This window comes from Dama dama, chromosome 14, assembly GCF_033118175.1.
Source record: "Dama dama isolate Ldn47 chromosome 14, ASM3311817v1, whole genome shotgun sequence".
NCBI classification, from domain to species: domain Eukaryota; kingdom Metazoa; phylum Chordata; class Mammalia; order Artiodactyla; family Cervidae; genus Dama; species Dama dama.
The window spans coordinates 1,140,927-1,158,163 of NC_083694.1; the positions used below are offsets into that span (position 1 = coordinate 1,140,927).

Consider the following 17,237-nt stretch of genomic DNA (forward strand, 5'->3'; position numbering starts at 1 on the left):
AGTAGGCAGATTGCCTCACTAGTGCAGACCAGGACATTTCAGACTGACTGGTTTAAAATGTCTCATTCCTGGGAGAGGCCAAAACTACCTTAGGTATTGGGTCTTAGTGGTGCTTAGCGTAAATGACCCAATTTGGGGGCTCCTGCTTCTTTTATATATATATAGCACACTAATATATATAGCACACTAATCAGACCAGGATGCATCTTGAAAGCCCTAGTCTGGAAAACCCTTCAGCTGTTTAGAAAGCCTACTATTAAACTGAAAAACCCTAGGTGTTGAGGCACAAACAGAAACTGGTTACCAAGAACCTGCTTGTAGGGCTGGTTGACATGGCAATCAGAGGATTGTCATGTAAGGGAGTGATTGGGGCTGGGATTCTAATGCGGCTTCTCACTTTGAAAGCAGATAAACGTCCAAGTGTGAAGAGACCCAACACCCTTCAGACTTGATTTATGCCCAGTCCTGGACTGGCTGGGACTCTCTCATTAAGCTGGTAGCTGAAGGAACAAGACCAAGAGGAAATAAAAGGTGCCTGGAGTCCCAACTGCTTTACCATCAAAGGGTGTCCTTTCTTAGTAGCAGGACTGTATCCTTTACCCAGTTCAGTAAAATGTTATCCTAGGCAAGTTCTGCTGAGCCTGTAACCCTAGGGGGATCTTGGCTTCCTACTACATTAGTGTAATATATTCAAGTGTATTTGCATACAAAAAAGTTAGAATACAGGATAAATTAATGAGAGATTATTTCTCAAGAATGAGATTAATGGAGATTTAAACTTGGTACTTTTATATTTCTCTATTATTACCTTAAAAAAAAACTCACTTAAATTATACCTTTATAATCGAAGGAAAAAGGTAAAGCTATTCCAATGGGAAAACACAGGCTAATATTAATAATTAAGTGGGTAAGCGACTGATGTATTTCCTTCTCACGTCTTAACCCTCAACTTTCTAAAGAGCATGAATTGTTTTTTCCCATACGAAAATGTGTTTTAATAAATAAAAGAAACTCCCTTCAAACACATTTCACTTCTGCAAATAAAAATAAAGGCACAAATTCTTCAACATCGCAAGGAAAAAACTGTTTATTTCTAAATCAAATTTACACAGGATTCGGATTTATTCATTAAGCAAACACGCCGGTGAGAGTAAACTCAGTGCCTGCTGTCGGGGTAGAGAAAACTCTTGTGGCTTTCTCGCTTATTATGTCAATTTGATTTTAAAAATCTGTTTTTAATAAAAGACAGTTTCAAGAAACCTGTAACTTTCGAAAACTTCTAAAAGACAAGGGATGCTGCGGCTTAGCGCCTCCCGTCTCACTCGACCCTCCCAAACGAGGAAGCCATCTTAAGCTTCGCCTCATAGAGGAAACTACATCTCCCAGAATCCTTGCGGCTTGCGTCGTGCTGGCACTTTTACTGGCAGGGTCTTAGAGCTGAGCCTGTAGCCGGGCGCCATCTTTGACTCTGGCAGTCTTGGATTTCTGCTGGTGTTGCTGCTGAGAAGACGGCGGGCGGCAGCGGCTAAGAAAGAAGAAAGACGTGGCAGCAAGCGGGAGTCGGGGATAGTGTCGACGGTTCGGTAAAGTTTCTGTTCTCTGGTAACTAAACCCGTTTTTTTTGCTTCCCGGGAGGCTTGGGGCCGGGGAGGTGGGGGAGAGGGCGAGGGGAGTGGCCGCGGCCTCCCCTCGCCCCTGGGTCGCGGCCTAGCCCGGAAAGTCAGAGCGGGTCCTTAGGTCTTGCGGTAACGACCCCCTCCTCCACCTTCCAGCGGCCGCCGTCGCCGGGGCGGGCTGGGAGCCCCAGGTTCCCGCTTCCAGTTCCCGTCCACCCTGCCCCCACCCCGCCCCCGCTTCACTGCCCCCACCCCCACGGCGCCTGCTCCTTTCCCAACCTTCTTCCCCTCCCCCACATCCGGTGTTGGAGAAACTGGGATCCCGGAGCAGCCCCTGGAAACCGACCTGATACCCTACCTCCAGAGGAGAACTGACTCTAAATTGGTTTCTTTGGGGGCAAGAGTTTCCCTAGTTTAGCGGACCCCTGCTGCGTAAATCGGATTGAGTGCTAGGAGCTGATTTTACCTACTCTCATTCCTCTCTAGGGCCCCACTACTTGGGAGATTTTCTCAAACTCCACACACAGACAGCCACCGACCTTATTCCGGTATCCTACACCCCTTTCGTTCCTTAATTACACTTCCCACCCCCAGCCCTCAGCATCGGAATCAAGAACAACAGGGACACTTCCGTTCTTCTTGTGGGATTGATGAAACCGTAATGAAGAACACCCCCTAAACTCCCATAATCGGTGCGGATTCTTATGGGGAAGGCTCATACTCTTGACATCTTCCAGCCCTTGGTTCTGGACCTTGAGAAGGAGGCTGAACTAGTGATAGCGATGTTTTTTAGGGTAAATGTGTGTAGGTACTGGGGGAAGGGGAGGGATCAACCAAGAAGGCATGAGAATGGTTTAAAGCTAGTATTTCATTTTTTGCTGCTTATATAGAGTCCAACCTAGGAGTTACTCATTTATAGGCTGTACAGCTTCTCCAGTCTAAACATGTCTAAAAACCAAGCATGGATTAACTCTTGATACGAAAAGTAAATTGAAAAATCGCTTGTGAGTAAAATTTTAAAGTTTTACTCTCAAAGCTTTTTTTTTTTTTTTTCCTGCCTATATTTTTAAAAGAACTGTGTTACTGTTACTGTTTTAGAGTTGAAAGGGCTCAAGTAGCATTTTGCTGTTAATGACCAGTATGTGGAGTCTGATTTAACTTTCCAGAATTGACGTTTGGAGTTATATTGCCAAATTGCAGTCCTAAATGGTGAATGTTGAATGATGCACTATGTTTTTGTTTAAATGAAATTTATGGAAAATAATTAACTTCATTCAGAATTAGGGGAAATTGATGTTGCTATCATGAGGCAGCATTAAAAAATACATATTTTAAAAGCTGAAGACATTTCAAGCAGGTTTAGTTTCTGATGAAAGAGAAAGAACATGGACCTGAGATTTAAAAAACCTGGTTTCTAGCTGCTACTCATCAACTTTATTACACTGGGAAAGTGGGCCTCAGTTCTTTTTCTATAAACATGAATAAATTGGACTATTTGAATTCAGAAGTCAGAAAGTTGGAAGGGATCTTAAAGCCCTCTATGAAAAAGTTGGGAAATGTTCTCCATTGCTGTCATTTTTCCTCCAAAAATAACCTGGCTTGGAAGTCATTGGTCCAAAGGGAATTTGACTCCCCATAGAAATTGGAGAAAAGGTGATGCAAGTAGAGAGGAACAGCTGTGTATATGTTTGAGGAGTAAACTCACCAACAGATTCTGGTACGAATTTTGGAGACTTAAAAAGGATGAGTGTATGTACCCTAAGTGTACCAGTTTCCTCACTTTCTCCTGGTAGAAGATGTAGCACTTACAGTGGTGCTGGGATTCTGGGGTGTGTTCCTATTCCTTCTAATACAGATGAAGAAGATGTGGTAGAGGGAAAGATGGTAGCAGGAATGGATAAAGAGGCGGAATTGCCCACTAAAAAGAAAAGAAAGAAGGGTTTGCGAATTAAGGGGAAAAGGCGACGAAAGAAACTGATCCTTGCAAAAAAGTTTAGTAAAGATTTGGTATCTGGGAGGTCAGTTGCAGATGCCCCTACTTTGTTAGATTCTAGTGCCCCTGAGCAGGATGAAGAAAGTCTTTTTGAAAGCAATATAGAAAAACAGATCTATTTACCTAGTACCAGAGCCAAGACCTCCATTGTGTGGCACTTCTTTCATGTGGACCCGCAGTATACCTGGAGGGCTATTTGTAACCTCTGTGAAAAAAGTGTTAGTAGGGGTAAACCAGGTAGCCATCTCGGCACATCTACTCTTCAGCGACATCTGCAGGCAAGGCATTCACCTCATTGGACAAGGGCCAACAAATTTGGAGTTACAAGTGGGGAGGAGGATTTTACTTTGGATGCACCTTTATCTCCCTCTTCTGCTGGAAGCAGTGGAAGCTTTGAATATATCCCTGCTGATCCATTAGAAAATGGAATGGGTAAGAAACGTGATAAATCAGTATCTGATGCCCTAAGGGCACAAAGAGGGAGATTTCTCATTAAAAGTAACATTGTCAAGCATGCCTTAATTCCGGGAACAAGAGCCAAGACATCTGCAGTTTGGAATTTTTTCTATACTGATCCTCAGCACATCTCAAGAGCTGTGTGTAATATATGTAAACGAAGTGTGAGCCGGGGTAGGCCGGGTTCTCACCTAGGAACTTCAACACTTCAACGACACCTGCAGGCCACTCATCCCATCCATTGGGCAGTTGCCAACAAAGACAGTGGTGCAGTTGGAAATGGATTAGATGAAGCTGAAACTGAGAGAAATGATCTCTTGAGTGACACTTTGCGTGGAGAGAAGTCTGCAGGGGGACAAGATGTAGCAGCTGAGCACCTTAGTGACTCTGATTCAGATGAACCTCCTGTATTAGAGGTTGAAAATAGAAGATCTGAGAGTCCTACTCCTGTTGCAGAGCAAGACACTCAGATGCATGCACAAGAGCAAGAAACAGCATACTGTGAAAATTCAACCTCAAGTCAAATAAGTCAGGCAATTATTCAAATGATTGTCGAAGATATGCATCCTTACAACTATTTCTCAACGCCAGCCTTTCAGAGGTTCCTGCAGATTGTGGCCCCTGACTATAGGTTACCATCTGAAACTTACTTTTTCACTAAGGCTGTACCTCAATTATATGATTCAGTCAGAGAAAAAATTTTCTTAACTTTGGAGAATGTTCAGACCCAAAAGATCCACTTGACTGTGGACATGTGGACCCATGACCCATCCACTGACTATTTCATTGTGACTGTACACTGGGTCTCTTTGGAAACTACAACTTCTTTCAATAATGGCAGGATCCCCAACTTTAGAAGGTGGGCAGTTCTTTGTGTAACAGGTTTAGCCAAAAACTGTTTGATAACCAACATTTTACAAGAATTAAATGACCAGGTTGGTCTGTGGCTTTCTCCTAATTTCCTCATCCCTAGCTTCATTGTTTCTGACAGTTCTTCTAATGTAGTACATGCAGTCAAAGATGGCGGTTTTACCCACGTGCCATGCTTCCTGCGTTGTTTAAATATAGTCATTCAGGACTTTTTCTGTGAGCACAAAAGCATTGAGAACATGTTAGTGGCTGCCAGGAAAACCTGTCATCATTTTAGTCACTCAGTCAAGGCCCGTCAGATACTGCAAGAGTTCCAAAATGATCACCAACTTCCATGGAAAAATTTGAAACAAGATGAAGCTGGCCATTGGATTTCTACCTTTTATATGTTAAAATGGCTCTTGGAGCATTGCTACTCAGTTCACCATAGTCTTGGTAGAGCCAGTGGAGTTGTGCTCACCTCCCTTCAGTGGACTCTAATGACATATGTTTGTGATATTCTCAAACCATTTGAGGAGGCCACCCAGAAAGTGAGTGTGAAGACCATAGGATTGAATCATGTGCTACCCCTAATCCATCATCTACTCCTTTCCCTGCAGAAACTCAGAGAAGATTTTCAAGTTAGAGGTATTACTCAGGCCCTCAATCTGGTAGACAGTTTATCTCTGAAACTTGAAACTGACACCCTACTAAGTGCCATGCTCAAATCCAAGCCCTGTATCTTGGCTACTTTGTTAGATCCTTGCTTTAAAAACAGTTTGGGAGACTTTTTTCCTCAAGGTGCTGATTTGGAAACTTATAAGCAGATCCTTGCAGAAGAAGTTTGTAACTATATGGAATCTTCGCCAGAGGTCTGCCATATTGCAACTTCAGAAGCTTCTGGTCCCTCAGCTATAGTAGGAGCTGATTCATTTACCTCATCTATAAGGGAAGGCACCTCCATTTCAGGATCTGTTGATAGTTCAGCTGCAGATAATGTTGCTGTTGGAGGCAAAAGCTTAATGTTTCCTTCTGCTATGGCAATAGTGGATGAATACTTCAAAGAGAAGTATTCAGAGATCTCAGGGGGTGATGACCCTTTGTTTTATTGGCAGAAGAAGGTGAACGTATGGCCAGCTTTGACCCAAGTTGCCATTCAGTATCTGAGCTGCCCCATGTGTAGTTGGCAGTCTGAATGTGTCTTTACTGCAAATAGCCACTTTCATCCAAAGCAGATCATGAGCCTGGACTTTGATAATATAGAACAGCTGATGTTTCTGAAAATGAACTTGAAAAACGTTAACTATGATTATTCTGCATTGGTTCTAAGCTGGGATCCTGAGAATGAAGTTATTCAAAGCAATGAAAAAGAAATATTATCTTAATTTCTTTTTCCTTTCTCCATTTAAAATGGGCAACTTATTGCTATGTTAGTGTATACTAATTGCTATAATTGTTATGTGTAGTTATACTAATTATTCTTTATGCACTATCTGGGGAAACCTGAGAACACAGAAAGGGCTGAAAATTCCTCAGAGGTGATACAGTATCGACAAAGTGAAGACTAACTTTAAAGATTTCATAGTAGTAATTCAGTATAGCTATCACCTGAAATTTTGTTTGTACCAAATGAAAGGGGAAAAGAGATTTTTTTTTAATTAGAAAAATATAGTGCAGCATTGAAAGGCCTTAGGCTATTTCTGGCTGGTAGATAGAACTAGTAATTGGTTTTAAGTTAAAATTTCTCTCAACTTGGGAAGGTTGATTGCTCTGAAACCAATAAAATAGAGAAAAGGGAGGACTGTATAGTCCGTGGGTTCGCAAAGTCGTATAGAGTGGAGCGACTTTCAGTTTCATACTAAACTGATATCTCCCCTCCCCCCACCACCACTATTTTTCTATTTCTTAAAAACCCTGATTGATACTTACAGCTTGGCAAAAACAAAAGTTCACAAAATTGTTTTATACTTGGGAATTTCTAATTGCCTCCTCATACTGGTCAATTTTATAATTTCAACTTAGTAAGTGTGATAGAGTTGCCCGTTATATTTAAGACTGGATCTGTATAAAATGGAAACATTAGAAAACAATTAGGAAAAAATACTTTTAGTGTTTGAATTGCCCTATTTAACTTTTATTGTAAAAACAATAAAAGATTATATAGGTACTTTTATATAATTTATGGGTAAATGACAAAAAATTTACAGAATTGGAGAAGATTGAATGGGAATTGAAATGAAAGCCCCATGAGCATACTGTGACAAAACCAGTATCTGTTTCCCAAAGAATGTTTCTCTGAATTTAAGTGATCATAAATGTCTTTTTAAAAATTACACTGAATGATCCATAATACTGTATTCTTAACTGTGAGATTATTTTGGCCTTAATTCTTACTTTAAAATAAGCAGTGACTATTTTCATGTGTTAGGAATCATTGCCTCACTGGTTAAATGAAAGAATTGATCTCAGTTGATCTTGTCCCTTTCCACTCTTGAGAGTATGTTTTTGTGATCGAGTGGGAGGCCAGAAATAATGACTTGTAGTAAAAGTTTCAGACCGAATAACTAATGTAAGATCCCAATTTTTCCTTTTTTTCATTTTAGATTTGGGGATATTCCCTGCCCAAAAATTTCCTGGAAAATTGACTAGTATTAAGTGTGAGTAAAAGGTGTCCACTTTTTTTAAAGTTTTGATTTTAGTTTTGTCTTGGATAGTATTTGGCAAGATTTAGCCTAGAAATTATGTAGTATTTATTACATGAGAGTCAAAATTGCTTTGTTACTGGGCTGGTTTCAAAATTTAGAACTCATTTCTATGTATCAAAATCGCTCTTCATTTTTGTTTTTTTGAAATTCTTAAATGGTAAATGTACCATTGTGAAATGAAATTTCAACTCCAAAAGTTTACCCTTTTACTAACTGCAGTAAATGGATAACTACAAGGTGTTTAGTTGTCGCCATCACTAGTAAAGAATTTGGAACTAGATTGCACAAGCCTTTGCAGGGCCACCGTTGAATGTCACGCCAGTGACACGGGTGCTCTAAAAGGAGAAAAAAGTCTTCCCTTAGATAGAAGCTCTCTGTGTTTGACGGCGCCAGTTCAGGATGGCTGTAATGCTGCTCTGCCTTCGACAGCTTGCTGCACCACTCTGTAGTTACTCTGTCACTATACATCTCTATCTTTTTTGGTTAAACACTCCCTGAAGATGATAAAAGATGATGTGACAATATACATACATCCATATTATACACATCGATATATGTGTGAGGATTTCCCTTCATTTTTATTTTGTGGGCTGGGCAAAATTTAGTGTAGCATTAAAGTACGTCATGATACTTTGGTATAAGAGGAAATTCACTATTTTTATAATGACCCAAATTTAAAGGCTTTTGTAGTGTATTTTAAAAGGGAAAACTTACCCAGATGTTTTATTTCTACACATTTGTGTATGTGTGTGTGTGTTTATAAACCAGTTAGTATATATGTATATGTATATTATACATAAAACACTATATTTTTACATACAAGTATGTTTTTATTATACAGATAATAAAGATGGGGGAAGGTTTCTGTTTTTTTCTTAATAGGTGAAGAAATCTTGAAGACCAGAAATTGGATCTTATTGAATTTTGGTGTTTTTTTCTTTTTAATTTTTTCTTTCTTTTTTCTTTTTAAATTAATTGTTCGGCTATGGAAGATTGATCTTTTTTTCTTTTTGATAATCCTTTGAATCTCAAGTTCATCTTTATATGAACTCTTTTTTGTTGTTGTTGTTGTTTTTTGTTTTTTTTTTTTTTGAGGAGATAACTAACCCTAGCTGTCTCCAGTTTGACAAAGGTTATTTGAATGGACTTAAACTCTCAGTAGTTGAGAGATATTTTAAAAACACATCCTGTGTTTGAATTGTGGCTGAGAGGTTTCCTTGGCAATGTGAGGAGGAAAATTCTTTCTGCCTCATTATTATTAACTCATGGATTGAGTGTTGGTTCGACCTACAGGCGTAATAAATTGGAACTCAGTGAAGACACAGACATTCCTGTTGAGATCAACCAGCTAATGTAAGTGTGGAAATGTGTTTGGTTTTTTTTATCATTAAAGGGGTGAACATTTTTGTGATTTAGGGCATAATTTTCCTGAACCAGTAAGAAATCAAAAAGATAATTAATTGTCAACACATTATTTTTTTCTTGTAATTGTTTACAAGTTTTGGGGTTTTTTTGATAGAAATATCACTACCCCTTCTTTTTTTTTTAATAATACATACTCATAATAAAAGTAAAAACAACATAGACAAGGCGGATTCTTCCTGTAATTCTGCCTCCTCGGAGAAAACCACCATTAACAGTTTATTGTGGCATAGTTTCATGTCCATACTCATAGCTTTGCCTCACCTCTTTTTAATGACTATGTTTGTTGCTTTATAAGAATAGATACGCAAGAATTTAATATGTCCTTCATTGATGGACATTTGGGTTTTTGCCATTGAAAACAAAAATAACCCCTTATCTAAAAATAGCTATATATTATATATAAACACACATATATGTGAACTGTTTCTTTGAACCAGTTCTTAAATGTGAATTTGTAGAATTGTTACAATTCTCTAAGGAGGTTATACCAATTTACTGTATCAGTGAAGTCTTTTTGATTTTCAGAAGTTCTTAACACATCCCTTTTAGTGAAGGTATTAATCCTTGGCCATGTTGCTGATCTTTTGCTCTATGAATGGTTTTCATTTTATGTAGTCATATCTATGATTTTTGTCTTGGTTTGTAACTTTGGTATTATGTTTAGGACAGGTTTTTTTCATCCTGAGCTTATTAAAAAATAATACCATGCATTTCTTTCCAGTACTTAAGTGTTTACATATTTTACATTAAAATGTAATCTAAGGATTGTAGTTACATGACATTGCCTCTCTTCCTCCCCTTAAGCATTGTCAAAAATGGTTGCTTTTTAGCTCAGCATAGTTATGAATTTAGAATCTTTCTTATATAGTGCTTTTAGTGAGTTAAAGCATCTTTGTCATCCTTGCTTTTGTTCTCCTGGAACCTTTTTGTATGATACAGAATTTATTTTTTTCAAATGGAAGGCTAATTTTTTTTCTTGTTAATTTCAAATGCCACTTTTTCCAGAAATTGCTTGAATTCTGTTTATCTTGTACTCTTTCATTTGCCAATATTACACACCTGTGGTAATTACAGGAAGCCCAGAGCCCTCTCATTCTTCTTAAGATTTTCTTAGTTACTCCTAAGTAATTTTGCAGTCTGTCAAGTTCCAATAATAAAGTATCATTGAGATTTTGAATTGAATTGCACTCAATCTACTTACATTATTTAGGGGGAAAGTAAACTTCGTTAAGCCTCTACTCCGTTATCGCTCCATTATCCAGGTCTTCTGTGCCTTAGTAGTTTAATAGTTTTGGTTTTGTTTCTAATTTGATGGGGTCTTTTATATTTCTTTATTTTCTTCCTATATATTTTAGTTTTATTGTGACTAGGACTCTTGTTATCATCTGAATGTTGTTGGAACATAAGAAATTTACTGACTTTAAAAAATATATTATTATTTTAAATTTCTTTAATTGATTGTTAGATTTTATAGTTTGCAAGCATAAAATCTACAGATACTAAATTTTTTGCTTCATCCTTTCTAATCTTTATACTTTTTTCCCTTATTGCATGCCTTGAACTCTGAAACAGTGTTGGATGATAGTACAGACAGCCTTTTTTTTCCCTTGAGTGACTGACTTGTAGTGTTTTACCATGTCACATATGATGATAGTTTCTCATCAATTAGTACACTTACGCTAAGAAGGTTCCTTGTAATTTACAGAGTTTTTATTGGGAATAGATGTTTGTAGCTTTTTTAAAAAGGCATTTTAACTTTTAGAAAACTACAGTTTTAAATATTTTTTTCACCATTTTTCTGTTTTTGAAATCTTGATACCACAGAGTTTCCTTTTTTAACCCTGTTTATTCTAGTAATGAATTTCCCAATATTAAGCCATTCTTAGTTCTGGAATAAACCTTCTTTGATCATGTTTTGTTACTCTTTTGATATACTATATGGTTCACTTTATTTAGGATTTATCAGCTGTATCATAAATCAGACACCCCCAAGTAGTTGCTTTAAAACTTTAAAAAAAAAAAAATGAGATAATGCCTTTTCATTGTTTTGTTCTTTTTCTACTATTTATTTTTTCTAATTTTTTTCTGAAGTTAGACTGCTTCCTTTAGTAATTTTTGAAAAAAATATGTGGAGTACATATATGAGACTTTCTAAAACCTTCTTCCCAGTCCTGAGCTTTTCTTGAAATGTAATTTGAAAAGCTCAATCTAGGGTCATAATATCACCTTTTAAATTCTGGATATTTTGTCTTTTGAAATTTTTAGAGATTCAAATGATGTGTCAAATGTCAAGTCTGATTTTCTTTCTTTTGTTTTCAGTCTGGTTTTTCCTGGAAGTCTGTATAATTCTGCTTTACCATTGGAATTCAAAAATTTCACCATTGTATATATGGTATATGGTGAAGTAGCGATGTCTTTAAAGAAAATTTCTGCCTGGCATTTGATGAATCCTTTAGTTAAAAGACTTAAGTTCATCCAGTTTAGGGAAATTTCTTTGTATTGTTATTTTATTATCATTTCTACCAGTTCCATTCCATCCTTGTATTTTATTATCATTTCTACCAGTTCCATTCCATCCTTGTATAATTTTCATTATGTAGAAATTGAATCTTCTGGAATTATTTCTGTGTTATCTTTTCTCTCACATTGACATCTTTTTGCATTCTGGGGAACGTCTCGATAGTGATATCCTATGATTCAGTTTTGTCTTTTTCGTCAGTGTTTATTCAGATTTTTCTTTATCTTGGGTACTATTTCTTTTTTATTAAAAAAGGAATGTGCACCATGGTTTTGGACTTTTATCTTATGTAGTAATAGGTCAGTCAATTTTTACCTCTATATTTTTGGGGGCCATTTTCTTGCATAGCAGTTATATCCTTCCCCCCCAACCCCCAGTGAAAATTAAAGAAGTTCAGTATGTAAAAGGGATATATGAAAGAACTGTTCTATTTAAACATTAGTAATGTGGTGCATATCTATTCAGGATTCAATCTCTCCATGCCTTGCCTTGCCTACATCAGGGTGTTTTACAGAATCGATTTTGAAAAAACGAGGGGAAAAGTACAACTCATGCTATTCTGCTATTTCATAAATCTCATTTTGTTTGTTTAATATGTAGCAGTCTTACTGAAACCAACAACAGTTTCATTTATGTTCTTTGGCATGTTGATTTCAGGAATGAAAGGGACACCAAAGCCTTTTCCCCTTTATAAAAAGACCTTTCTATTGTAAAATGTTTCCATTCTTTTCTGACTAACACTTTTTCTTACTGTGTGTGTCATTGTAGTTAATTGAATATTCCTAGAGACTTGATCCCGTTGGAGGCAGTTTTTTAGTTTTTATTTTATGTTGTAGTAGAGTTGGTTTACAGTGCTGTGTTGGTCTCAGGCGTACAGCAGAGTGATTCAGTTGTGCATACAAACATATCCAGACTTCCCTGGTGGCTCAGATGGTAAGGCATGTGTCTACAATGCGGGAGACCTGGGTCCCATCCGTGGGTTGGGAAGATTCCCTGGAGAAGGAAATGGCAACCCACTCCAGTGCTCTTGCCTAGAAAATCCATGGACGGAGGAGCCTGGTGTCCATGGGGTCGCAAAGAGTCGGACACGGCTGAGTGACTTCACTTTATACACATATCCATTCTTTTTCAGATCCTTTTACCATACAGGTTATTACAGAGTATTATAATATACTGTGTTATACAGTAGGTCTTTGTTGATTATTTATTTTATATGTAGTAGTATGTATATGTTAATCTCAAAGTCCTAATTCTTCCTGCCTCTAAATTTTCTTTCGTTTTTTCTTTGGCCATTCTGCTTATGGAATCTCAGTTCCCCAACCAGGGATCGAACTCAGGCCATGAACGTGCCAAATCCTAATCGCTGGACCATCAGGGAATTCCCTCTCTCCCTCTGATTTTTAAAAAGTTACTTTTTGGTGTATCCTAGATGGTGCAATGCATTCTCTTGGTGGTCAGAGGAATGTTGGTAGTGGACTGGTGAGGTGGTATTAAAGACCCAATCCTTGTTCTGTTCTGTAGTATGTCAACAATGGTCAGGTCAGTTAGGGTAGACTTAAGTTTTCTGTTATATCTGTGTTTCATCATATTAGAAAATGTAGTGTTATTCTCAACATAAAATAATAAATAGCCACCTGTAATCCTACTACCGTGACTGTAACTACTGCTAACATTTGATCTTTGTTTTTCGAGGTTTAGATTTCTTCCTGCTACCATGTCCTCACCGGCACTTGGTGGCGCCAGTTTTTGGATTTTTGTCAGCCATTCTAAAAGGAGTTTGCAACTCCCAGTGATACTGAGTGTCTTTTCATATGCTTGTTTGTCATCTGTATATTTTCTTTGTTGAGGTGTCTGTTTAGATCTTTTGCCCATTTTTAAATTAGTTTTTCTTTAACTTAATTAATTTATTTTTTTGGCTGTGCCCCATGGCATGTGGGATCTTAGTTTCCCACCAGGGATCAAACCTGTGCTTTTTGCATTGGAAGCATGGAGTCTTAACCACTGAACCACCAGGGAAGTCCCTGGTTTGTTTTTCTTATTGTTGCATTTTAAGGGTTCTTTGTATATTTTGGATACCGGTCCTTTATCAGTTATGTGTTTTGCAGAAATTTTCTCCCAGTCTGTAACTTGGCTTTTCATTCTCTTAATAGTGCTTTTGAGAAGTGGAAGTTTTTAATTTTAATTAACTCCAACTTATCAATGGTTCCTTTAATGGACTGTACATTTGGTGTTATGTCTAAAAAGCTATCACCACACCCAGAATCACCTGGATTTTCTCTTGTTTTATTCTCTAGGAGTTTTATAATTTCACATTAGTGATCCATTTTAATTTTTGTGAAAGGTATAAGGTCTCTGTCTAGATATATTTTTTTGCCTGCAGGTATCCTCCTCTTCCAGCATTGTATATTAAAAAGACTGTCCTTTCTCCTTTGAAATTGCCTTGCTTCTTTGGCAAAGATCAGTTGACTCTATTTGTAACGTATATTAGTTTCCTAGGGCTTCCATAACAAAGTACCGCGAACTTGGGTGTCTTAAAGCAACAGAAGTTTGTTATTAACAGTTTTGGAGGTTAGAAGTCTGAAAAGGTGTTAACAGGGTCATGCTCTCTTTGAAACCTGTAGGGAAATGATCCTTCCTTGCTTCTTGTAGCTTCTGGTGTTTGCTGGCAATCCCTGTCATTCCTTGGCTTATAGAAGCATCAGTTTTTGAACACTTAGGTTTCTAGGTGTTTTTTCCCTGTTAGAAGATGGTGCTGAACTTTCTTATGCACTATTCTTTTGTATATTTGTTGAATATTAGTTCAGTTCAGTCGTGTCCGACTCTTTGCAAGCCCATGGCCTCCCTGTCCATCACCAACTCCTGGAGCTTACTCAAACTCGTGTCCATTGAGTCAGTGATGCCATCCAACCATCTCATCCTCTGTTGTCCCCTTCTCCTCCCGCCTCCAATCTTTCCCAGCATCAGAGTCTTTTCAAATGAGTCCATTCTTCGCATCAGGTGCCAAATTATTGAAGTTTCAGCTTTAGCATCAGTCCTTCCAATGAACATTTAGGACTGATTTCCTTTAGGATGGACTGATTGGATCTCCTTGCAGTCCAAGCGACTCTCAAGAGTCTTCTCCAACACCACAGTTCAAAAACATCAATTCTTTGGTGCTCAGCTTTCTTTATAGTCCAACTCTCAAATCCATACATGACTACTGGAAAAACCATAGCTTGGACTAGATGGACCTTTGTTGGCAAAGTAATGTCTCTGCTTTTTAATATGCTGTCTAGGTTGATCATAACTTTTCTTCCAAGGAGCAAGTATCTTTTAGTTTTATGGCTGCAGTCACCATCTGCAGTGATTTTGGAGCCAAAAAAATAAAGTCTGTCACTGTTTCCACTGTTGGATATTAATCTCAGGATAAATTCTGGAAATGGAATTGAAAGTCATAGGATATTTAAATTTTGAAGGTTTCATGTGTGTTTAGTAACATAACTCTTCTAAGCTAGGTTGCTGAGTTAAAGGTTGGTTTTACCATGGCCTGCTATTCTTGGATTAGGAATTGTTAGCGGAAAATATGAATGAATTTGATTCATCTAATTTCAAGTTGTAGATCAATGTTTCTCTTTTTAGGATCTTTTTCTTTTGTTTTGGCCAAAACCTTTTGGTGTGCAGAACTTGCCCAGCCAGGGACCAACTCCATACCCCGGGTGGTGGAATTGCAAGTCTTAACCACTGGACCACAAGGGAAGTCCCTAGATCCATGTTTCTGAAACTTTATCCTCTGATGTAGGAGTTTGTAGAAACCCCTTCCAAATTCTGACATGTGCTCTTGTCATGTATTTTTACTTCCATAGAAGCTTGCTTTCTTGAACCCTTTAGTGTGAGAACTAGGGTATGGCAAGGACTAAAGGGGAGAGGGAATATTGATCATTCTGCATAAGCACTATTTTAGGGATAAGCCCTGAGAACTTCTTTTGCTCCTTGTGCCGTAATTGGTGTACAGCTCTTCGTCATCTTCATTGTATTAGCTCGCTCTACAGATTTTTCAGGGGTAGTGGTTCACCAGCTATTCCAGCGAGAGTTTTTTCCACATACTTAGAATTATATACTTTTGAAATAACAAAAATGCTTGTGAAAATATTGGAACGTTTGTTAGATGAAAAGAGTCTAGTTTGTCAGAAATACAGATTTAGCAGATTATCTTGTGTAAAATAGTCCAAGTTAATAATCTAAACTGCAGATCATTTGTTGAGTATATAATGCTTACATAATTTACGCTGAAGCACCGTAGAGAATGCAAAGAAAGACACATGGCTGTTTAACAAAAATTTTGCATTGTAGATGAGAATGTACAACACTCACAGATTAAAATATGAATCAGAATTTTCATAAGGCTCTGCTCATTGGCCAAGGTGATTTGGAGAAGAATGTTGAAAGAATTTACCTGAAATATTTTCAATTCATTGTCTTCTCATTTTAGGATTAACATTTAAAAGACGATTTCTGTGATTGACTTGTCTTTTGGAAGATTAAACCCATATCAAGAGGACTTGGAGCTGGTCCTCGCCTAGAGGAAGCAGTGGCTTATTTTCAAAAAGCCACTTCTCATCTAAGGATCTACTCAGCATGCCTAATCAAGGAGAAGACTGCTATTTTTTTTTCTATTCTACTTGTACTAAAGTAAGAATTGGCATCTCTAAATCAGTTCTTTCTATGATTTCCCTAATAAAATTGAATAAAATTTTCCCAGTATACCAAGTTGTCTTTTATATTTTGCTCAACTGTTTATTTGCTGTCAATTTTTTAGTAAAGGATAGCATTCCTAAGGGAATTCATTACTCATCGTTTTTTTCCTGTTCATTTTGTTCTCCATACTCTCCAGAAGTAAAAAGATCCATAGCATTTAGTCATCGTTCAGTGTTGTTATAGCTATAATTAATCTGTTCCGGGTGCTTTTCAGGAATTAGGAACACTTGACTGTGGCTTGCTAACTTTGTGTAGTAAATTTGTTTTGTAGTAAATGAATAGGTGGATTGTATTATATTTATAGAATTGTCATGGATTGAATTTGACTTCTGTCTCCAGATATCCTGCTGAATCCTAAAGCCACTTTTCTAAATATACTTTTGCAGGTTTATTAGAGCTTTTTTCTTTGTTGGAGCTTCCTGTATTTCATCCTGGTTCTTCTGCAGCTCCATTTAGAATTTACCCATTATTTTCTGTTATTCCTTTATGACTAATTCTATACATGTGTTTCCCCCCCCAAGTATTTTTCTTAAATCATTTTGGCGCTATATTTAAAATTGTTAGTTTTGAGCAAAGCTTTGATTTTAGGTAACAAGGTGCACAACAGTAGCATTTTGTTTAAAATAGTAGCATTGTATGAAATTTATAGTGAAACATGGAATTATACTTAAATTCTAATCTATTTACTTTCTAATTTTCCATTTAAAGCTACTTATACAAGTCAGGATATATGAAATGGTTTTGAAGATTAACTGTAAAACATTTTTTAAGGGTACCTAATATTCCCACTTGTATTTTTGACCCCATCTCTCAGCTTTTGTCATTCATGTTGTCAGATCAGATAAAAAATACTGTCAAGAAATAGGTTTTAGGAAATTAAAAATTTCTTGACCTCAGATTGTTCTTATCATCCCATTTCAATTGTTTTCTACCTTGCCTGT

The 17,237-nt window shown here is 37.3% G+C and overlaps 3 protein-coding genes across 3 annotated transcripts in view; all 3 read left to right on the forward strand.

The window, feature by feature from the left end:
- The first annotated feature begins 1,480 nt into the window (after positions 1-1,480).
- The window catches only part of ZC3H11A (zinc finger CCCH-type containing 11A), a 45,063-nt gene continuing 29,306 nt past the window's right edge, over positions 1,481-17,237 (forward strand). Inside the window, exons 1-2 of the mRNA XM_061159849.1 lie at positions 1,481-1,602; positions 16,031-16,230. Coding sequence (XP_061015832.1) covers positions 16,177-16,230 — 54 coding nt within the window. The 5' untranslated portion in view covers positions 1,481-1,602; positions 16,031-16,176. The remainder of the gene's footprint in view (positions 1,603-16,030; positions 16,231-17,237) is intronic.
- On the forward strand, positions 2,315-8,857 carry ZBED6 (zinc finger BED-type containing 6). Its single transcript, XM_061159848.1, has 2 exons — positions 2,315-7,571; positions 8,502-8,857. The coding sequence occupies exon 1, from the start codon at positions 3,360-3,362 to the stop codon at positions 6,297-6,299; it is 2,940 nt and encodes a 979-aa protein (XP_061015831.1). The 5' UTR covers positions 2,315-3,359; the 3' UTR covers positions 6,300-7,571; positions 8,502-8,857.
- On the forward strand, positions 8,019-8,236 carry LOC133068926 (uncharacterized). The gene has a single exon (XM_061159850.1). It carries the CDS (start codon positions 8,019-8,021, stop codon positions 8,115-8,117), a length of 99 nt encoding a protein of 32 aa, XP_061015833.1. The 3' UTR covers positions 8,118-8,236.

Bases quoted from the DNA above. Each gene is read 5' to 3' on its own strand.
- ZBED6 (XM_061159848.1), top strand. From the start codon at position 3,360: ATGAGTGTATGTACCCTAAGTGTACCAGTTTCCTCACTTTCTCCTGGT.
- LOC133068926 (XM_061159850.1), top strand. From the start codon at position 8,019: ATGGCTGTAATGCTGCTCTGCCTTCGACAGCTTGCTGCACCACTCTGT.